The 19,453-nt window shown below is 46.1% G+C and overlaps 1 protein-coding gene across 3 annotated transcripts in view; it reads left to right on the forward strand.

Moving 5' to 3' along the window:
* Nucleotides 1-19,453, forward strand: part of LOC144610808 (death-associated protein kinase 2-like) — a 196,271-nt gene that overhangs the window by 64,206 nt on the left and 112,612 nt on the right. For all 3 annotated transcript variants that reach the window (XM_078429727.1, XM_078429726.1, XM_078429725.1), the window contains exon 3: nucleotides 8,951-9,172. In XM_078429727.1, coding sequence (XP_078285853.1) covers nucleotides 8,951-9,172 — 222 coding nt within the window. The remainder of the gene's footprint in view (nucleotides 1-8,950; nucleotides 9,173-19,453) is intronic.

The following is a 19,453-nucleotide window of genomic DNA, read 5'->3' on the forward strand; positions in this document are numbered from 1 at the left end:
ATCATCTATGTCCAAACAATTCTGCCCTGCTGAGGTAATAATAGTTGGGCAAACGTAGTGGTAGTGCAGTCAAAAGCGGTTCATTGTCACCATTGTCACAATTAAATTCTTACTAGTTAGAAAGGAACTGCAGATGCTGGTTTACACTGAAGGCAGACGCAAAAATGCTGGAGTAACTCAGCGGGACAGGCAGAAGGGGAAAAGGAATAGGTGATGTTTCGGGTTGAGAAATGTCACCCAAATCACCCCAAACGTCACCCATTCCTTCTCTCCACAGATGCTGCCTGTCCCGCTGAGTTACTCCAGCATTTTGTGTCTACGGTTTAAACCGGCATCTGCAGTTCCTTCCATTATATATATATGTGTATATCTATATGTATATCTAGCTAACAAACTGTTAAGTAACCAAGTTATTAATCTAGAGACCAAAGTTCAAATCACACTTTGGAGCGCTGGAGATTAGATTTGGTTAATCACCTGGAATTTAGTAGGATACTAGACCAAGTGGATCCACTAGGCCCAAACCTCTCCTGCATTGGTGCAGCACCCTCCCCTCCCCCCTGCCCCTCCCCTCCCCCTGTCCCTCCCCTCCCTCCCCCTCCCCTCCCCAGGAGATAGATTTAAACTTTAAAATGTGAATAACTTTAAAAATATAACACCGATTTCAATGAAACTTCTTCCATTAGCACCAAAGGGATGACGGTGAGTAAGGTGGGCCAAAATTGTCGCGCTATCGTGTACTGTTTTGGCTGTAGTTCAGGAACAAACAAACAAACAAACAAACAAACAAACAAACGAGAGTCTTAGTGTATAGATGTTCAGTAGACAAAGAGCAGGACAATCCGAATCAACAAATGACTCCCATTCTGTTTCCTCTGAATCGACACCAATGTGATGGAAGTTGTCAAAAACGAATTACACACCGTAGATGGACACAAAATGCTGGAGTAACTCAGCAGGTCACATGGCATCTCTGGAGAGAAGGAACAGGTGACGTTTCGGGTCTGGAGCCTACTTCAGACTGAAAGGTAGAGAAGGCCAGAACAAAACAGGGCTTCCAGCAGATGGCCTCAGGAAGGGTGGAGCCTGCAACGGCCCATTGCTGGCGGGGGAAGATGTGCTAACGACAGTGATGCCAACAGTGGAACTAGTACGGCCATTATTGTTGGGGAGAAGATGAGGGGGCGGGGATGAGGAAATCCAGGAGTTATTTGAAATTATCCTTCATACCATTAGGTTGTTCATAAGTGATAGAAGCAGAATTAGGCCATTCGGCCCATCAAGTCTACTCCGCCATTCAACAGCTGATCTATCTCTCCCTCCTAACCCCATTCTCTTGCCTTCTCCCCATAACCTCTGACACCCGTACTAATCAAGAATCTATCTCTCTCTGCCTTAAAAATATCCACTAACTTGGCCTCCACAGCCTTCTGTGGCAAAAAATTCCACAGATTCACCACCCTCTGACTAAAGAAATTTCTCCTCATCTCCTTCCTAAAGGAACGTCCTTTAATTCTGAGGCTGTGACCTCTGGTCCTGGACTCTCCCACTAGTGGAAACAGCCTCTCCACATCCACTCTATCCAGGCCTTTCACTATTCAGCGAGTACAGGCCCAGTGCCGACAAACGCTCATCGTAAGTTAACCCACAGGTGGGAACATCTAGTTGTAAGCTGCCCAAGTCAAATACGAGGTGCTGTTCCCCAATCACACTTTCTCACCGGTAACTTACTGACGGATTTGCAAAGTAATAAATGGTGTTTCATTGATTTTTAACACGAAACTCAGCCACTACATGCACTGCTCATCACATTGTTTAGTTTAGTTTGGAGATACAGTGTAGAAACAGGCCCTTCAGCCCACCATCCACGCCGACCAGCGATCGCCCATATACTAGTTCTGTCCTGTATTGTAGGGAGAATTTACAGAAGCTAATTATCAATTTGATTATCACATTGATCAATTTCCCTCCTGGGATAAATAAAGTTCTATCGTGTCGTATTAACCTGCAAAACCTGCGTTGTTTGGAGTGTGGGAGGAAACCAGAGCACCCAGAGAAAGCCCACGCGGACACAAGGAGAACGTACAAACTCCATACAGACAGCACCTGTGGTCAGGATCGAACCAGAATCTCCGGGTCTGTAAGGCAGCAACTCTACCGCTGCACCACCGTGCTGCCCCAATAACTAAATTGTAGTAAATAAGTGTGTGTGTGTGTGTGTGTGTGTGTGTGTGTGTGTGCGCGTGTGTGCGTGTGCGTGCGTGTGCGTGTGTGTGTGTGTGTGTGCGTGTGTGTGTTGGCCTGAGGACTAATGGCTCCGACTCTCCTCTCTGCATCTTGCCTCTCTCTGTCTGCACATCATGAGGTGACAGACTGATGCTTTGTACAGAGGATTAACTTTGAGGCAGAGGTAGATAGATTCTTGATTAGTACATTTCTTGATTAGCAAATTGAACGAACACCACCTCATATTTCACTTGGGCAGCTTACACCCCAGTGGTATGAATATTGATTTCCCTAACTTCAAGTAACCCTTTCACCCCCTCTCTCTCCGTCCCTCCCCCACCTTAGTTGTCGTACTAGTTTCGTTGTCATCCTGTTGTTCCACTATCCGTATAACTCGTTATCATCCACCCCACAGCCAACAATGGACCATTGTGGGCTACACCTTTCCTTGATCATCGTTGCTTTTTGCATATCTTTCATTCATTTTTTCTATTTACCTTCTATATCTCTTGTTTCCCTGTCCCCTGACTCTGTCTGAAGAAGGGTCTCGACCTGAAACATCACCTATTCCTTTTCCACAGAAATTCTCTAGAGTTACTCAAGCATTTTTGTGTCGATCTTCCCTGGAGTAACTCTGCCTGTTAGGCAGCATCTTTGGAGAACGTGAAGAAAGTTGGCCTTCATAACGAGAGGATTTGATTTGAGGACTAAAGAGGCCCTTCTGCAGTTGTATAGAGCCCTGATGAAACCACATCTGGAGTATTGTGTGCAGTTTTGGTCTCCTAATTTGAGGAAGGACATCCTTGCTATTGAGGCAATGCAGCGTAGGTTCATGAGGTTAATCCCCGGGATGGCAGGAATGTCATATGAGGAAAGATTGAAAAGACTGGGCTTGTATTCACTGGAATTTAGAAGGATGAGAGGGGATCTTATAGAAATGCATAAAATTATTAAAGGACTGGACAAACTAGATGCAGGAAAAATGTTCCCAATGTTGGGCGAGTCCAGAACCAGGGGCCACAGTCAAAGAATAAAGGGGGGGGCATTTAAAACTGAGGTGAGAAAAAAACATTTTCACCCAGAGAGTTGTGAATTTGTGGAATTCTCTGCCACAGAAGGCAGTGGAGGACAATTCACTGGATAATTTTAAGAGACAGTTAGATAGAGCTCATGGGGCTAGTGGAATCAAGGGATATGGGGAGAAGGCAGGCACGGGTTACTGATTGTGGATGATCAGCCATGATCCCATTGAAGTGTAGGAAAATAACTGCAGATGCTGGTACAAATCGAAGGTATCACAAAATGCTGGAGTAACTCAGCAGGTCAGGCAGCATCTCAGGAGAGAAGGAATTGGTGATGTTTCGGGTCGAGACCCTTCTTCAGACTGAAACGTCATCCATTCGTTCTCTCCTGAGATGCTGCCTGACCTGCTGAGTTACTCCAGCATTTTATGATCACATTGAATGGTGGTGCTGGCTCGAAGGGCCAAATGGCCTCCTCCTGCACCTGGTTTCTATGTTTCCAAAGTGGATAGGTGACGTTTCGTGTCGGGACTTTGCTGGTTCTATATGGGTTGTGACAGGTGCTTGGTCAACAGATACATTGGTAAAGATTTTTTCAAACTATTTCCTTGCAGTAAACAGAAACAATTCCCAAACCTGTTTGTTCACAATGAAACTGGTTTCAACGGTCTGAGTGGAGTAACTAGGAACTACAGATACTATCATATCATATCATATATATACAGCCGGAAACAGGCCTTTTCGGCCCTCCAAGTCCGTGCCGCCCAGTGATCCCCGTACATTAACACTATCCTGCACCCACTAGGGACAATTTTCACATTTACCCAGCCAATTAACCTACATACCTGTACGTCTTTGGAGTGTGGGAGGAAACCGAAGATCTCGGAGAAAACCCACGCAGATCACGGGGAGAACGTACAAACTCCTTACAGTGCAGCACCCGTAGTCAGGATCGAACCTGAGTCTCCGGCGCTGCATTCGCTGTAAAGCAGCAACTCTACCGCTGCGCTACCGTGCCGCCCTGGTTTACACAGCGCTGCAGTAACTCAGCGGGTCAGGCAGCATCCCTGGAGAACGTGGATAGGTGACAGTTTTGGACGGGGCCCTTCAATGCTGAGGTGTAGCCTCTGCTCATACTCCAGAGGTTGGGACATGCAGGAAACTGGTGGGTTAGAGTGGTATCACCAAAGGCTTTGGAACAATTGTAGGAAGGAACTGCAGATGCTGGTTTAAACCGAAAATAGACACAAAAAGCTGGAGTAACTCAGCGGGACAGGCAGCATCTCTGGAGAGAAGGAATGGGTGACGTTTCGGGTCGAGACTCGACCCGAAATGTCACCCATTCCTTCTCTCCAGAGATGCTGCCTGTCCCGCTGAGTTACTCCAGCTATTTGTGTCTATCTTCGGCTTTGGAACAAGGGTAGGTCCATCCCTTTATTGCTTTAACAGGCATGAGTGGTGACAGGATACTTGGCCCACTTACTGAAATTGGCTTGGTCATTAGCATTACAACGAGGAAACTTGCCTTCATTTTAACACCCAATTTATCAGTAAGCTGAATTAAGACAGAGACCGACACACCAAATAGATATACCGGAAATAGACACAAAGTGCTGGAGTATCTCAGCGGGACAGGCAGCATCTCTGGAGAAAAAGGATGGGTAACTTTCTGTGGTTGTTTGGTTAATTGGTAACTGAAAATTGTCGGTCGTTTGTAGGTAAGTGGTAAAATCTGGGTGGAGTTTATGAGAATGTGAGGAGATTAAATAAAGGGATGAATGTAGGATTGGTGTAAAATAGATTGATGGTTACCCGGATATGATGGGCCGAATGGCCTATTTCTCTAAGTAAATTAGTAGGCAGTGGCTCAATTCCTGGTGCAGGATTGTATGCAAACATCTTGGCTGATGTTAGTTTGGTTTAGTTTAGAGATACAGTACGGAAACAGGCATTTCGGCCCACCGAGTCCGCGCCGCCCAGCGATCCCCGCACATTAACACTGTCCTACACACACTAGGGACAGTTTACACCTACACCAAGCCAATGAACCTACATACCTTTACGTCTTTGGAGCGTGGGAGGAAACCGAAGATCTCAGAGAAAACCCAGGCGGTCACGGGGAGAACGTACAAACTCCGTACGGACAAGCACCCTTAGTCAGGATCGAACCCGGGTCTCCAGCGCTGTAAGGCAGCAACTCTACCGCTGCGCCACCGTGACTGAATAACCGTGCAATCTTCACAGCACCTAAGGGATAGTTTGTCCGGAAAATGATTTGCCATCTTCACGCTCTCTGGTCTAAAGATTCTTGTACTTTTGAAACTCGATAAGCAATCATTAGCGAAAGAATGAATGGAACTGATATTTAATTACACAGCTTATCGCAAGAGGTTTATCAACATTTCTCCTCATAATTAACCATTTACAGGGTTCAGCATTGCTATAGCTACTGTCTTCTCCTTCACCTACATCCCTGATCAGCCACGTGTAACCTCAGGCAATCAACGTCATTATTGGACTCATTAGTTTTGATAATTAATCACAGAAAACGAGGAAACTAATAACATGTCAAGCTTGAAAGGCTTCAGAGAAGATTTACGAGGATGTTGCCAGGACTAGAGGGTGTGAGCTACAGGGAGAGGTTGAGTAGGCTGGGTCTATTCCTTGGAGCGTAGGAGGATGAGGGGTGATCTGATTGCGGTGTACAAAATCATGAGAGGAATAGACCGGGCAGATGCACAGACTCTCTTGCCCAGAGTAGGGGAATCGAGGACCTGAGGACATGGGTTCAAGGTGAAGGGGAAAAGATTTAATAGGACTCTGAGGGGTATTTTTTTCACACAGAGGGTGGTGGGTGTATGGAACGAGCTGCCAGAGGAGTTCGTCGAGGCTGGGACTATCCCAACGTTTAAGAAACAGTTGGACAGCTACATGGACAGGAGAAGTTTGGAGGGATATGGACCAAGCGCGGGTAAGTGGGACTAGTGTAGCTGGGACATGTTGGCCGGTGTGGGCAAGTTGGGCTGAAGGGCCTGTTTCCACACTATATGACTCTGTGATTCTATTTGAAAATTAAACTTCCAGTTGTTTCTAGAAGAGGAAGTCAGGAACCAAATACCACCTTCAAAGAAACAAAAAGGAGATGCCCAAACAATGTTCTTGACTTTCACAGCTTAGAAACAGGCCCTTCAGGCCATTAGATCAACACTGACCATCATGAACCCATTTACACTAATCCCATGTATTTCTCCCCAGAGTTCCAACAACCGACTCCGATTTCACCCAGTCACCTTCATGGATCAAATCATACTTATACTACCATAGAGCCAAGGAGTGATACAGCAGGGAAACAGGCCCTTCTGCCCAACTTGCCCATGCTGACCAACATAGAAACATAGAAAATAGATGCAGGAGGAGGCCATTTGGCCCTTCGAGCCAGCACCGCCATTCATTGTGATCATGGCTGATCATCCACAATCAGTAACCCGTGCTTGCCTTCTCCCCATATCCCTTGATTCCACTAGCCCCTAGAGCTCTATCTAACTCTCTTTTAAATTCATCCAGTGATTTGGCCTCCACTGCCCTCTGTGGCAGAGAATTCCACACATTCACAACTCTCTGGGTGAAAAAGTTTTTTCTCACCTCAGTTTTAAATGGCCTCCCCTTTATTCTTCGACTGTGTCCCCTGGTTCTGGACTCCCCAAACATTGGGAACATTTTTCCTGCATCTAGCTTGCCCAGTCCTTTCATAATTTTATACATTTCTATAAGATCCCCTCTCATCCTTCTTAATTCCAGTGAATACAAGGCGTTTTTCCAATCTTTCCTCATATGACAGTCCCGCCATCCCGGGGATTAACCTCATGAACCTACACTGAATAGCCTCAATAGCAAGGATGTCCTTCCTCAAATTAGGAGACCAAAACTGCACACAATACTCCAGATGTGGTCTCACCAGGGCCCTATACAACTGCAGAAGGGCCTCTTTGGTCCTCTACTGAAATCCTCTCATTATGAAGGCCAACATGCCATTAGCTCTATCTCACTCTCTTTTAAATTCATCCAGTGAATCGGCCTCCACTGCCCTCTGTGGCAGAGAATTCCACAAATTCACAGCTCTCTGGGTGAAAAGGTTTCTTCTCACCTCAGTGTTAAATGGCCTCCCCTTTATTCTTAGACTGTGTGGCCCCTGGTTCTGGACTTCCCCCAACATTGGGAACATTTTTCCTGCATCTGGCTTGTCCAGTCCTTTTATAATTTTATAATTTAAAGGATTGAACCGGGGTCACTGGAGCAGTGAAGAAGCAACTCTGCCCATGGATCCTGCCATAAGTTATAATTTCTGGGGTTTTCAAACATAATACAGATAGTGTTTGATTGAGTAACTGTGCCTGTTTGTTAGTGTCGAGAATAGACATGAGGAACTGAGCTACTGCCCACCTTCCATTCATCAGATAGCTGGGGGATTGTCACTTTGTGGAGAATAGACAATAGACAATAGGTGCAGGAGGAGGCCATTCAGCCCTTCATGCCAGCACCGCCATTCAATGTGATCATGGCTGATCATCCACAATCAGTACCCCGTTCCTGCCCTCTCCCCATAACCTCTGACTCCGCTATCTTTAAGAGCTCTATCTAACTCTCTCTTGAAAGCATCCAGAGAATTGGCCTCCACTGCCTTCGGTGGCAGAGAATTCCACAGATTCACAACTCTCTGGGTGGAAAAGTTTTTCCTCATCTCCGTTCTAAATGGCCTACCCCTTATTCTTAAACTGTGGCCCCTGGTTCTGGACTCCCCCAACACGGGGAAAATGCCTCCTGCCTCTAACGTGTCCAACCCTTAATGATCTTATATGTTTCAATAAGATTGGAACATATAGATAAGAACAATGAAGCGGAAAGGGTTTAATATTTCTGAATAAAGCAGGAAGTGTTTTGAGTGATTGTGGACCTGCTCATTGTTTTCAGGCAACAAAGAAGTCACTGTGTTCTTCCTTCCCGTTTGTTATCATCTACAAAGTATTTCATTGAAGTGACAGTCTTGTGTAGCAGTTGTACTGTGGTGTTGGGGGAGTCCAGAACCAGGGGCCACACAGTCTAAGAATAAAGGGGCGGCCATTTAAAACTGAGATGAGAAAAAACTTTTTCACCCAGAGAGTTGTGAATCTGTGGAATTCTCTGCAACAGAAGGCAGTGGAGGCCAATTCACTGGATGAATTTAAAAGAGAGTTAGATAGAGGTCTAGGGGCTAGTGGAATCAAGGGATATGGGGAGAAGGCAGGCACGGATTGTGTCCGATTGTGGATGATCAGCCATGATCACGATGAATGGCGGTGTTGGCTCGAAGGGTCGAATGGCCTCCTCCTGCACCGAATGGTGGTCGAATGGCCTCCTCCTTCCTCAGTCTGAAGGTTTCTTGACCCGAAACGTCACCCATTCCTTCTCTCCCGAGATGCTGCCTGACCTGCTGAGTTACTCCAGCATTTTGTGAATAAATCGATTTGTACCAGCATCTGCAGTTATTTTCTTATACTCCTCCTGCACCTATTGTCTATGTTTCTAAGTTGGTCAGCATGGGCAAGTTGGGCAGAAGGGCCTGTTTCCGTGCTGTACGGTATTATTATTGAGCTGTTTTTTGTTGAGCAGGTTGTGTTGTGTTTGTTGCTCACTGTTGCTGTCTTTGTCTTTCCCCACCCATGCAGCGGCCAGTTTGCCATCGTGAGGAAGTGCAGTGAGAAGCAGGCCGGGGTGGAGTTTGCGGCCAAGTTCATCAAGAAGCGGCAGGTGCGGGCCAGCCGGCGTGGGGTGAGGCGCGAGGAGATCGAGCGGGAGGTGCACATCCTCCAGCAGATCCAGCACCCCAACGTCATCACACTGCACGACGTCTATGAGAACAAAACCGATGTCATCCTCATTCTCGAACTGTGAGTGAAAGCTTCTCCTCTCCCACATCACCATCCGATACGGTGGGACTTTAGTTGGTGAAACTGGCCGCCCAACAGCCGTTAAACACAAGTGTTGGAAAATAACTGCAGATGCTGGTACAAATGGAAGGTATCACAAAATGCTGGAGTAACTCAGCGGGTCAGGCAGCATCTCAGGGCAAAGGGAATGGGTGACGTTTCTGGGTCCAGACCCTTCTTCGATCTGCAGTTATTTTCCTACACTACTTTGTCATATTAGGATCGTCTCCATTATCATGAAAATTCATACGTTCATAAGTTATAGGAGCAGAATTAGGCCATTCGGCCCATCAGGTCTACTCCGCCATTCAATCATGGCTGATCTATCTCTCCCTCCGAACCCCATTCTCCTGCCTTCTCCCCATAACCCTGACACCCGCACTAACCAAGAATCAATCAATCTCCGTCTTAAAAATATCCACTGACTTGGCCTCCACTGCCTTCTGTGGCAATGAATTCCACAGATTCACCACCCTCTGACTAGAGAAACTCCTCGTCCCCTATCTAAAGGAACGCAATTGTAGGAACAACTTTCCTTCTTCCTATTTTGTGCCTTTTGTTTGTAGCTTTAGCACGTAAACGTATTGAAGAGCTCGGCACTGAAGAACCAGGGCAACACTCATTGTTACCTTTCTCTGCCATTACAATGGCTAAATGCCTCTACGGCTTAAATGGCTAAAAGTCTGAAGAAGAGTCTTAACCTGAAACATCACCTATCCATGTTCTCTAGAGATGCTAGACACAAAATCCTGGAGTAACTCAGTGGGACAGGCAGCATCTCTGGATAGAAGAAATGGGTGACGTTTCAGGACGTTTCAGACTGAAGAAGGGTCTCGACCCGAAACGTCACCCATTCCTTCTCTCCAGAGATGCTGCCTATCCCGCTGAGTTACTCCAGCATTTTTGTCTGTCTTCGGGTGTAAAGTGGCATCTGCAGTTCCTTCCTACACATTTCTCTAGAGATGCTGCCTGTCCCACTGAGTCGCTCCAGCACTTTGTGCCCTTTGGTAGCTAAATGTCCAAGCCAGATGTGTCCAGGCTTAGACACGTTGGTGTCTTATCCAAGGTTCACATTTACATTTCCCACTTGGTGCTTTGCTGGGGTGTAGGGTTGAGAAAATCCATCTGCGATCCCACTGCCCTGGCAGTGGTTGAATCCAATCGTGGGGCATCAAGAATTATTACCATCCATAGTTTATCGTTTTCGGGAAATGTTATTTAATCTTTAGTTAAAGACCACACCGCATTTTTCTGAACATCCCAGGGTGGCAAATGACTTTGGATTTTCCTGTGACATTTGGACAGATTATTCCAATTCTGGGGATAGGAAGTCAAGTCAAGTCAAGTCAATTTTATTTGTATAGCACATTTAAAAACAACCCACGTTGACCAAAGTGCTGTACATCTGATTAGGTACTAAGGAAAAAATGAAAAATACAGTAGCACGCAAACATAACAGCACATACAGAACAGTTCACAGCGCCTCCTCAATGAAGGACTATCTTCTGAAGAATAATATTGGATGGATTCAGGAAGTGAAGATTTATTGAACAAACTTTCTCATCAACATTAAACCCTTATATATTTTGCTCTGCTTTTAATAATCAATAGCTGAGTTTGTATTAACACATCTCCATTTGTCTATATTTTCCTAAATGTTTATGTGATTTGGAATATTAGCATTAATTCAGACAAGACACAAGGAACTGCGGAAACTGGTTTGCAGAAATACGCACAAAGTGCTGGAGTCACTCAACGGGTCATAAGAGTCATAGAGTGATATAGCATGGAAGCGGGCCCTTCGGCCCAACTTGCCCACACTGGCCAACATGTCCCAGCTACACCAGTCCCACCTGCCCACGTTTGGTCGACATCCCTCCAAACCTGTCCTATCCATGTACCTGTCTAACTGTTTCTTAAACGTTGCGATAGTCCCTGTCTCAACTACCTCCTCTGGCAGCTTGTTCCATAAACCCATCGTTCTTTGTGTGAAAAAGTTACCCCTCAGATTCCTATTAAATCTTTCCCCTTCACCTTAAACCTATGTTCTCTGGTCCTCAATTCACCTACTCTGGGCAAGAGACTCTGTGCATCTACTCCGATCTATATCGATCTATTGGGTCAGGCAGAATCTGTGGAGGATATAGAGACACTAATTCAGACTCTTGATTCCCTTTTGCCATTTAATTGCTTCTGATCTCTCTCTTAGCTGAATTGTACATATTTAAGCCTGCAAATGTTAACGAGCAAAAGCCTATCAATCTTCGTTAGCTGAGAACAACTTGATTCAATTTCACTCCCATGATGTTCTGGCAAAAACAATGCCTTGTTTTGTAAACCGTTTCAAATCAGAACACTGTAAATGCCATTCAATAAAGCCATTGCAGTTTTGTTCTGAAACTGAATGCAATGTTAATTGCTCTATTAAAACATGGTGCAGGGAATTTACAATTTCATCACAGCGTTTTTAGCTATGGCTGAGTTGGCTGCCAGCATTTGGTGAAAATGCAACTCAACCAATTAGTTTAAATGAGATAAGATATTCGGAGTGAAAGTTGGCTTGAGAATTGTAAACAAATGGGGCATTAAAAAGAAAAGACTTCTTGTGGGGAACTGAAGATTTCTGGCAAGTATTGTATCACTCGAAGGTATCACAAAATGCTGGAGTAACTCAGCAGGTCAGACAGCATTTAGGAGAGAGGGAATGGGTGTCGTTTCGGGTCGAGACCCTTCTTCAGACTGAAAAAGGGTCTCGACCCGAAATGTCACTCATTCCCTCTGTCCTGAGTTGCTGCCTGACCTGCTGAGTTACTCCAGCATTTTGTGATACCTTCGATTTGTACCAGCATCTGCAGTTATTTTCCTACAGTATTGTATCTGACAGTACTGTTAGATGATTGACTGTCAGACATGTGGTGAAAGTGGATTTCACATCAAAATGCGCTTCCAGTCTCAGACTTAAGATTAAAAATTGACCCAATGTCACTTGCCTTTTGCCCAAGGGAGTTTGAAATTATTACCGACTTTCCATTTAGAAGTGGTTCCATACATGGCCCCTCACCTTCAGTCTTAGACTCTGAAAGAATGTCAGTGGTTTATCTACTCGGATTCCCTCAACATCTTGAAAACATTTCAAGTCAGCTCATAACCATTTAAATTCCAATATGTTGTGTAAACTTTCCTCTTAGTGTAATCGATGGAGTCCAGACATCAATCATTCCTGGGACCTGAACTGTGCCCCCTCTGAGATTGTTTTCAGTTTTTCATCACAAGGAAAAGAATGTGGAATTCATTGCCACAGATGGCTGTGGAGGCCAAGTCTTTGGGTATTTTTAATTTAATTTGGGATTGACAGTAGGGTAGCCAACTGTCCAGTATTAGCCGGGACACCCCGTATATTGGGCTAAATTTGTTTGTCCCGAATGGGACCGCCCTTGTCCCGTATTAGGCCTGGGGGGCGCTGTAGGCCCGGACATTTAGGCCCGGGGGCCACTGTAGGCCCGGACAGTGTAGGCCCAGACACTGTAGGCCCGGTGGCCGCTGTAGGCCCGGACAGTGTAAGCCCGGACACTGTAGGCCCGTTGGCCGCTGTAGGCCTGGACAGTGTAGGCCCAGACACTGTAGGCCCGGTAGCCACTGTAGACCCGGACAGTGTAGGCCCTGGCGCCGCCTAACGGAGATTGCGTAGCAACCCACCTCCCGGCTCGGGCAGCCGCCATTGGTGGAGTGGGAGCACGTGGCCGCTGGCTGGGTGAGGTCACGTGGGGCGCGGGGCGGTGACGTCACTTTTTGTCCCTTATTTGGGAGTGAGAACGTTGGCAACCCTAATTGACAGATACATGATAGTTAAGGGTGTCAAGGGTCATGGGGAGAAGGCAGGAGAATGGGGTTGAGAAGGAAAGATAGATCAACTATGATGGAATGGCGGAGTAGACTTGATGGGCCGATTGGCCTGCTTCTGCTTCTATGGCTTTTGAAAAGAGCATTAGAACAGAACAGCACAGGAAGAGGCCCTTCAGCCCACAATATCTGTGCCCAACATGATGCCTGCCTAAACTAATCCTTTCTGTCTGCCTGTGATCCATGACCCTCATTCCCAAACATATCCATGTGCCTATTTAAAAGCCTCATTAACATCACTATAGTTTAGTTTAGTCTAGAGATACAGCAGGTGGGAACAGGCCCTTCGGCCCACCGAGTCCGCACCGACCAGTGATCCCCACACTTATTTACAACCTAAAAAACCTGTACGTCTTTGGAGTGAGGGAGAAAACCGAAGATCTTGGAGAAAACCCACGCAGTCACAAGGAGAGCATACAAACTCCGTACAGACAGCACCCGTAGTCGGGATCGAACCCGGGTCTCCGGCGCTGTGAGGCAGCAACTCTACCGCTGCACCACTGTGCCACCCTATAGTATCAGCTTCCAACACCATCTCAACAGAATTGTACCCAGATATTTGCCAGGGTGGTGTAGCGGTAGAGTTGCTGCCTCTCAGCGCCAGGGACCCGGGTTTGATCCTGACTATGGGTGCTGTCTGTGTGGAGTTTGTACGTTCTCCCTGGGACCTCGTGGGTTTTCTCCAGGTTTTCTCCCACATTCCAAAGCTGTGCGGGTTTGTAGGTTGATCTACTTCTGTAAATTGTTCCTAATGCCGAGGATAGAACTAGTGTATCACTGGTCGGCGTGGACTCGGTGGGCCGAAGGGCCTGTTTCCACGCTGTATCCCTGAATTAAACCAACTCTAGCTTCTTTCCACATCCCTATTATTTCTAGCTACGTTCTTTATTACTGGTGCAGTTGCTGGAGCTGATGCTGACAGGACAAGGACCCGGGTTTGATCCTGACCCCGGGTGCTGTCTGCAGAGTTTGTACGATCTCCCTTTGACCATGATGGTTTATCCTGGGTGGTCTGGTTTCTTTCCACATCCCAAAGATGTGCTGGTCAGTGAATTGGCCACTGTAAATGCCCTGATTGTAGGTGGGTGGGTAACGATGTTACCTCATCCCTTATTTGAGAGTGAGGAAGTTGGCAACCCTAGTGGTGCACATTGTCCACATGGACTTTAGCAAGAGTTTTAGACAATAGACAATAGGTGCAGGAGGAGGCCATTCAGCCCTTCGAGCCAGCACCGCCATTCAATGTGATCATGGCTGGTCATTCTCAATCAGTACCCCGTTCCTGCCTTCTCCCCATACCCCCTGACTCCACTATCCTTAAGAGCTCTATCTAGCTCTCTCTTGAATGCATTCAGAGAATTGGCCTCCACTGCCTTCTGAGGCAGAGAATTCCACAGATTCACAACTCTCTGGCTGAAAAAGATTTTCCTCATCTCCGTTCTAAATGGCCTACCCCTTATTCTTAAACTGTGGCCACTTGTTCTGGACTCCCCCAACATTGGGAACATGTTTCCTGCCTCTAACGTGTCCAACCCTTAATAATCTTATACGTTTCGATAAGATCCCCTCTCATCCTTCTAAATTCCAGTGTATACAAGCCTAGTCGCTCCAGTCTTTCAACATATGACAGTCCCACCATTCCGGGAATTAACCTAGTAAACCTAAGCTGCACGCCCTCAATATCAAGAATATCCTTCCTCAAATCTGGAGACCAAAACTGCACACAGTACTCCAGGTGCGGTCTCACTAGGGCCCTGTACAACTGCAGAAGGACCTCTTTGCTCCTATACTCAACTCCTCTTGTTATGAAGGCCAACATTCCATTGGCTTTCTTCACTGCCTGCTGTACCTGCATGCTTCCTTTCAGTGACTGATGCACTAGGACATGACATGATCACAGTACATCAACAGTACATCTGTAGACTGATTCAGAAGATTTGGAGCGGCACGGTGGCGCAGCAGGTAGAGCTTCTGCTTTGCAGAGCCAGAGACCAGGGTTCGATCCTGACTACGGATGCTGTCTGTACAGAGTTTATACATCCTCCCCGTGACCTGCGTGGGTTTCTTCGAGATCTCCCGTTTCCTCCCACACTCCAAAGACGTACAGGTTTGTAGGTTAATTGGCTTGGTATAAATGTAAATTGTCCCTAGTGTGTGTAGGATAGTGTTAATGTGCGGGGATCGCTGGTTGGTGTGGACTCGGTGGGCTGAAGGCCCCATTTCCGCACAGTATCTCTAAAAGAGATACATGGGATCCAGAGTGAGTTAACTAATTTGATGCAAAATTGAGGTGATGGTTGGAAGCAGAAGATGGTAATTGAGGGTTGTCTTTTTCACATTGGACGCACGTGACCATTGGTTTACCTCAAGGATTGCTGCTGGCCCCCCTGTTGTTTGTCGTGTGTATTGATAATTTGGATGAGAATGGAGGTGGCATGATTAGTAAGTTTACAGGTGCCTTTAAAATTGGTGGACAGTGGAGCTTGATGAAGGACTTTGGAAATGGCGCCAAAACATGGCGGCACCTCCAGGTATAAATATGTAAATATGCACACGTGACAAATAAAGTACAGTTGAAGGTTGTCTAAAGCACTGTTGAACATTGTCTAAAGCATTGTTGAACGTTGTCTAAAGCACTGCTGAACATTGTCTAAAGCACTGTTGAACATTGTCTAAAGCACTGTTGAAGGTTGTCTAAGGTTGTCTAAAGTACGGTTGAACGTTGTCTAAAGTACTGTTGAACGTTGTCTAAAGCACTGTTGAATGTTGTCTAAAGTACTGTTGAAGGTTGTCTAAAGTACTGTTGAGGTTGTCTAAGGTTGTCTAAAGTACTGTTGAACGTTGTCTAAAGTACTGTTGAAGGTTGTCTAAGGTTGTCTAAAGTACTGTTGAACGTTGTCTAAAGCACTGTTGAACGTTGTCTAAAGTCACAACTGGATGTCGATCACCTGAAAAATGGGCAAAGGGATGGTGGATGGAATATTTTATTCGACATTCAATTCCCTAATTTGAAGCACAATAACATAGTGTTGCAACGTTAACATGTGAAACAAGTTCTTAAGGTAATAGTGCTGCTATAAATAGTAACGATAATCACTGGTGCACATCGAAGGTATTTATTCACAAAATGCTGGAGTAACTCAGCGGGTCAGGCAGCATCTCAGGAGAGAAGGAATGGGTGACGTTTCGGGTCGAGACCCTTCTTCAGACTGAAGGGTCTCGACCTGAAACGTCGCCCATTCCTTCTCTCCTGAGATGCTGTCTAACCTGCTGAGTTACTTCAGCATTTTGTGAATAAATACCTTCGATTTGTACCAGCATCTGCAGTTATTTTCTCACATCACTGGTGTACATAATCACTGGTGTGCTGGAGCCAGCAGCTAATGTCCACACCCCACATGATGACATGGTTTATAATCTCGTAATGAAAGCGTAGGTGAGAATGCTCATTAAAACATGAGGAACATAATGGGTACAGGTTAATAGGTAGTGTGTATGAAGGAACTGCAGATGCTGGTTTAAACCGAAGATAGACACAAAAAGCTGGAGTAACTCAGCGGGACAGGCAGCATCTCTGGAGAGATCCCAAGATGTCTCGACCCAAAATGTCACCCATTCCTTCTCTCCAAAGATGCTGCCAGTTCCCAATGAGTTACTCCAGCTTTTTGTGTCTATATATTTAAGTGAAAAAGCACAGGAGATTGAAATCTTTCATGCACTGGATAAATAGAGCTTGTAAAAAGTAGATTGGAGGATGAATTCAAAACAGTAAAAGATCTAAGTCATTGGTGAAAAAATGCTGGAGTAACTCAGCAGGTCAGGCAGCATCTGTGGAGAACATGGATAGGTGACATTTCACAGAGTGCTGGAGTATCTCAGCGGGTCAGGCAGCATCTCTGGAGAACACGGAGAGATGATGTTTCACAGAGTGCTGGAGTAACTCAGCGGGTCAGGCAGCATCTCTGGAGAACACGGATAGATGACGTTTCACAGAGTGCTGGAGTAACTCAGCGGGACAGGCAGCATCTGTGGAGAACATGGATAGGTGACGTTTCACAGAGTGCTGGAGTATCTCAGCGGGTCAGGCAGCATCTGTGGAGAACATGGATAGGTGACGTTTCACAGAGTGCTGGAGTAACTCAGCGGGACAGGCAGCATCTGTGGAGAACAGTACCCGAAAACTGTCACATCCAAGTTCAGGAGCAGCTCCTTCCTGACACCCATCAGGCTATTAAACACTACAACCTTCACATAAGCTACGAACTATATAGACACGAGGAGATTATTTTTGACTTTGCACAACTATCACCTATTTATTTGTCTTTGCTTTATGTATATACTGCACTTTTATTTATTGGCTGTGGAATTTACAGAGTGTTATGTTTACACACGCTATCTGTTGTGCTGCTGTCAATTAGAATTTAAGTGTTCTGTTTTGGGACTCGCGACAAGGAAACACTCTTGAATCATGGCAGCGATTTCTCAGAGCAATTTTGCGGTTTAAAAAAAATATTTTCACACCTATTTTTGCGTCACTAAAAAACGTACCAAAATAGGTAAAAGATAGAAAATGTCTGTTCCTTTTCTGAGTCACTTAAAATAATGTGTGAGTCACGATGTTTCTACTGAGGAATACATGTCATCTCTCTCACATTTCCTGTAGATTTTGAGGTTCGCAGTACAATGGAAATGTTACCACAATGTTTCCACTAGTGGGTGAATCCAGGACTGGAGGTGATAGCCTCAGAATTAAAGGACGTTGAATGCCCACTTAGGCATTTTTTTTAGGCGACTGCCGGCGACTGTCATAGTTGTAGCAGGTCGCCGAAAAAACGATGACTGGACCCCCCCTACGACAATGTTATTGCTATTGACGGAGTGCAGCGTAGGTTTACTAGGTTAATTCCCGGAATGGCAGGACTATCATATGTTGAAATACTGGAGCGACTAGGCTTGTATACACTGGAATTTAGAAGGATGAAAGGAGATCTTATCGAAACGTATAAGATTATTAAGGGGTTGGACACGTTAGTGGCAGGAAACATGTTCCCAATGTTGGGGGAGTCCAGAACAAAGGGCCACAGTTTAAGAATAAGGGGTCGGCCATTTAGAACTGAGATGATGAAAAACGTTTTCAGTCAGAGAGTTGTGAATCTGTGGAATTCTCTGCCTCAGAAGGCAGTGGAGGCCAATTCTCTGAATGCATTCAAGAGAGAGCTGGATAGAGCTCTTAAGGATAGCGGAGTCAGGGGGTATGGGGAGAAGGCAGGAACGGGGTACTGATTGAGAATGATCAGCCATGATCACATTGAATGGCGGTGCTGGCTCGAAGGGCCGAATGGCCTCCTCCTGCACCTATTGTCTATAATGTCTACGACAAGCTACAACAACCTACCACCTAGTCGACGTCAAGCCACGGCAAGCTACCGATAACCGGCGACCCAATCGTCGCGACTTAGGACGTCCACCTACGACCGCACCTACGACAACCTACGATCACGCAGGCGACAACCTACAACAACCGAAGTCAACCTACGTCCACCCGCGACAAGCTACGACCGTGTCCACGACAACTGAAGACAATTCACGTCATTTTGGCCTCCGGTTTTGACGCCGCCTGTCGTTGGTTGACGTGGGTTGACGTAGGCAGTCGCCAATGGAATTCACCAAAGTCATCACCAACCTACGTCACCTGGTGACAACCTACGGCAGCGCCCCCATCATGAGACGTCAAGCTACCATCATTGGCGTCAAACCAACAGTCGCCGAAAATGTTTAAACATTTCAAAATCCAGCGGCGACCAGAAAAACGCTACGACTCTTTGGAGACGACTCACGGCCGTACAGGTGACACCCCGACAACCATGTGGCCACGGCCTAGTCACCTATAGTCGCCTAAAACATCGCCTAAATGGGACAGGGGCTTTAAGAAGGAGATGAGGAGGAAGTTTAGTCAGAGGGTGGTGAATCTGTGGAATTCAATGGATATTTTTAAGGTAGAGATAGATAGGTTCTTGATTAGTGCGGGTGTCAGGGGTTATGGGGAGAAGGCAGGAGAATGGGGTTAGGAGGGAGAGATCGATCAGCCATGATTGAATGGCGGAGAAGACTTGATGGGCCGAATGGCCTGATTCTGCTCCTATCACTTATGATCTTATGAAATAGTTTAGAATTGTAGTTATTCTTGCTGTGCTGGATAAAGGAGGAGGTAAATATCTTTCTGATCTCAGCCATCACCTCTGGCAACGAGTCAAATGACGGCAGTAATTGGAACGGTATGTGGTTTCGCAACGGACCTTCCACAGGCAGCACTGTGCAGTATGACCCAGCACGACAGCAAAA

This window comes from Rhinoraja longicauda, chromosome 38 (assembly GCF_053455715.1).
Source record: "Rhinoraja longicauda isolate Sanriku21f chromosome 38, sRhiLon1.1, whole genome shotgun sequence".
Lineage (NCBI taxonomy): Eukaryota > Metazoa > Chordata > Chondrichthyes > Rajiformes > Arhynchobatidae > Rhinoraja > Rhinoraja longicauda.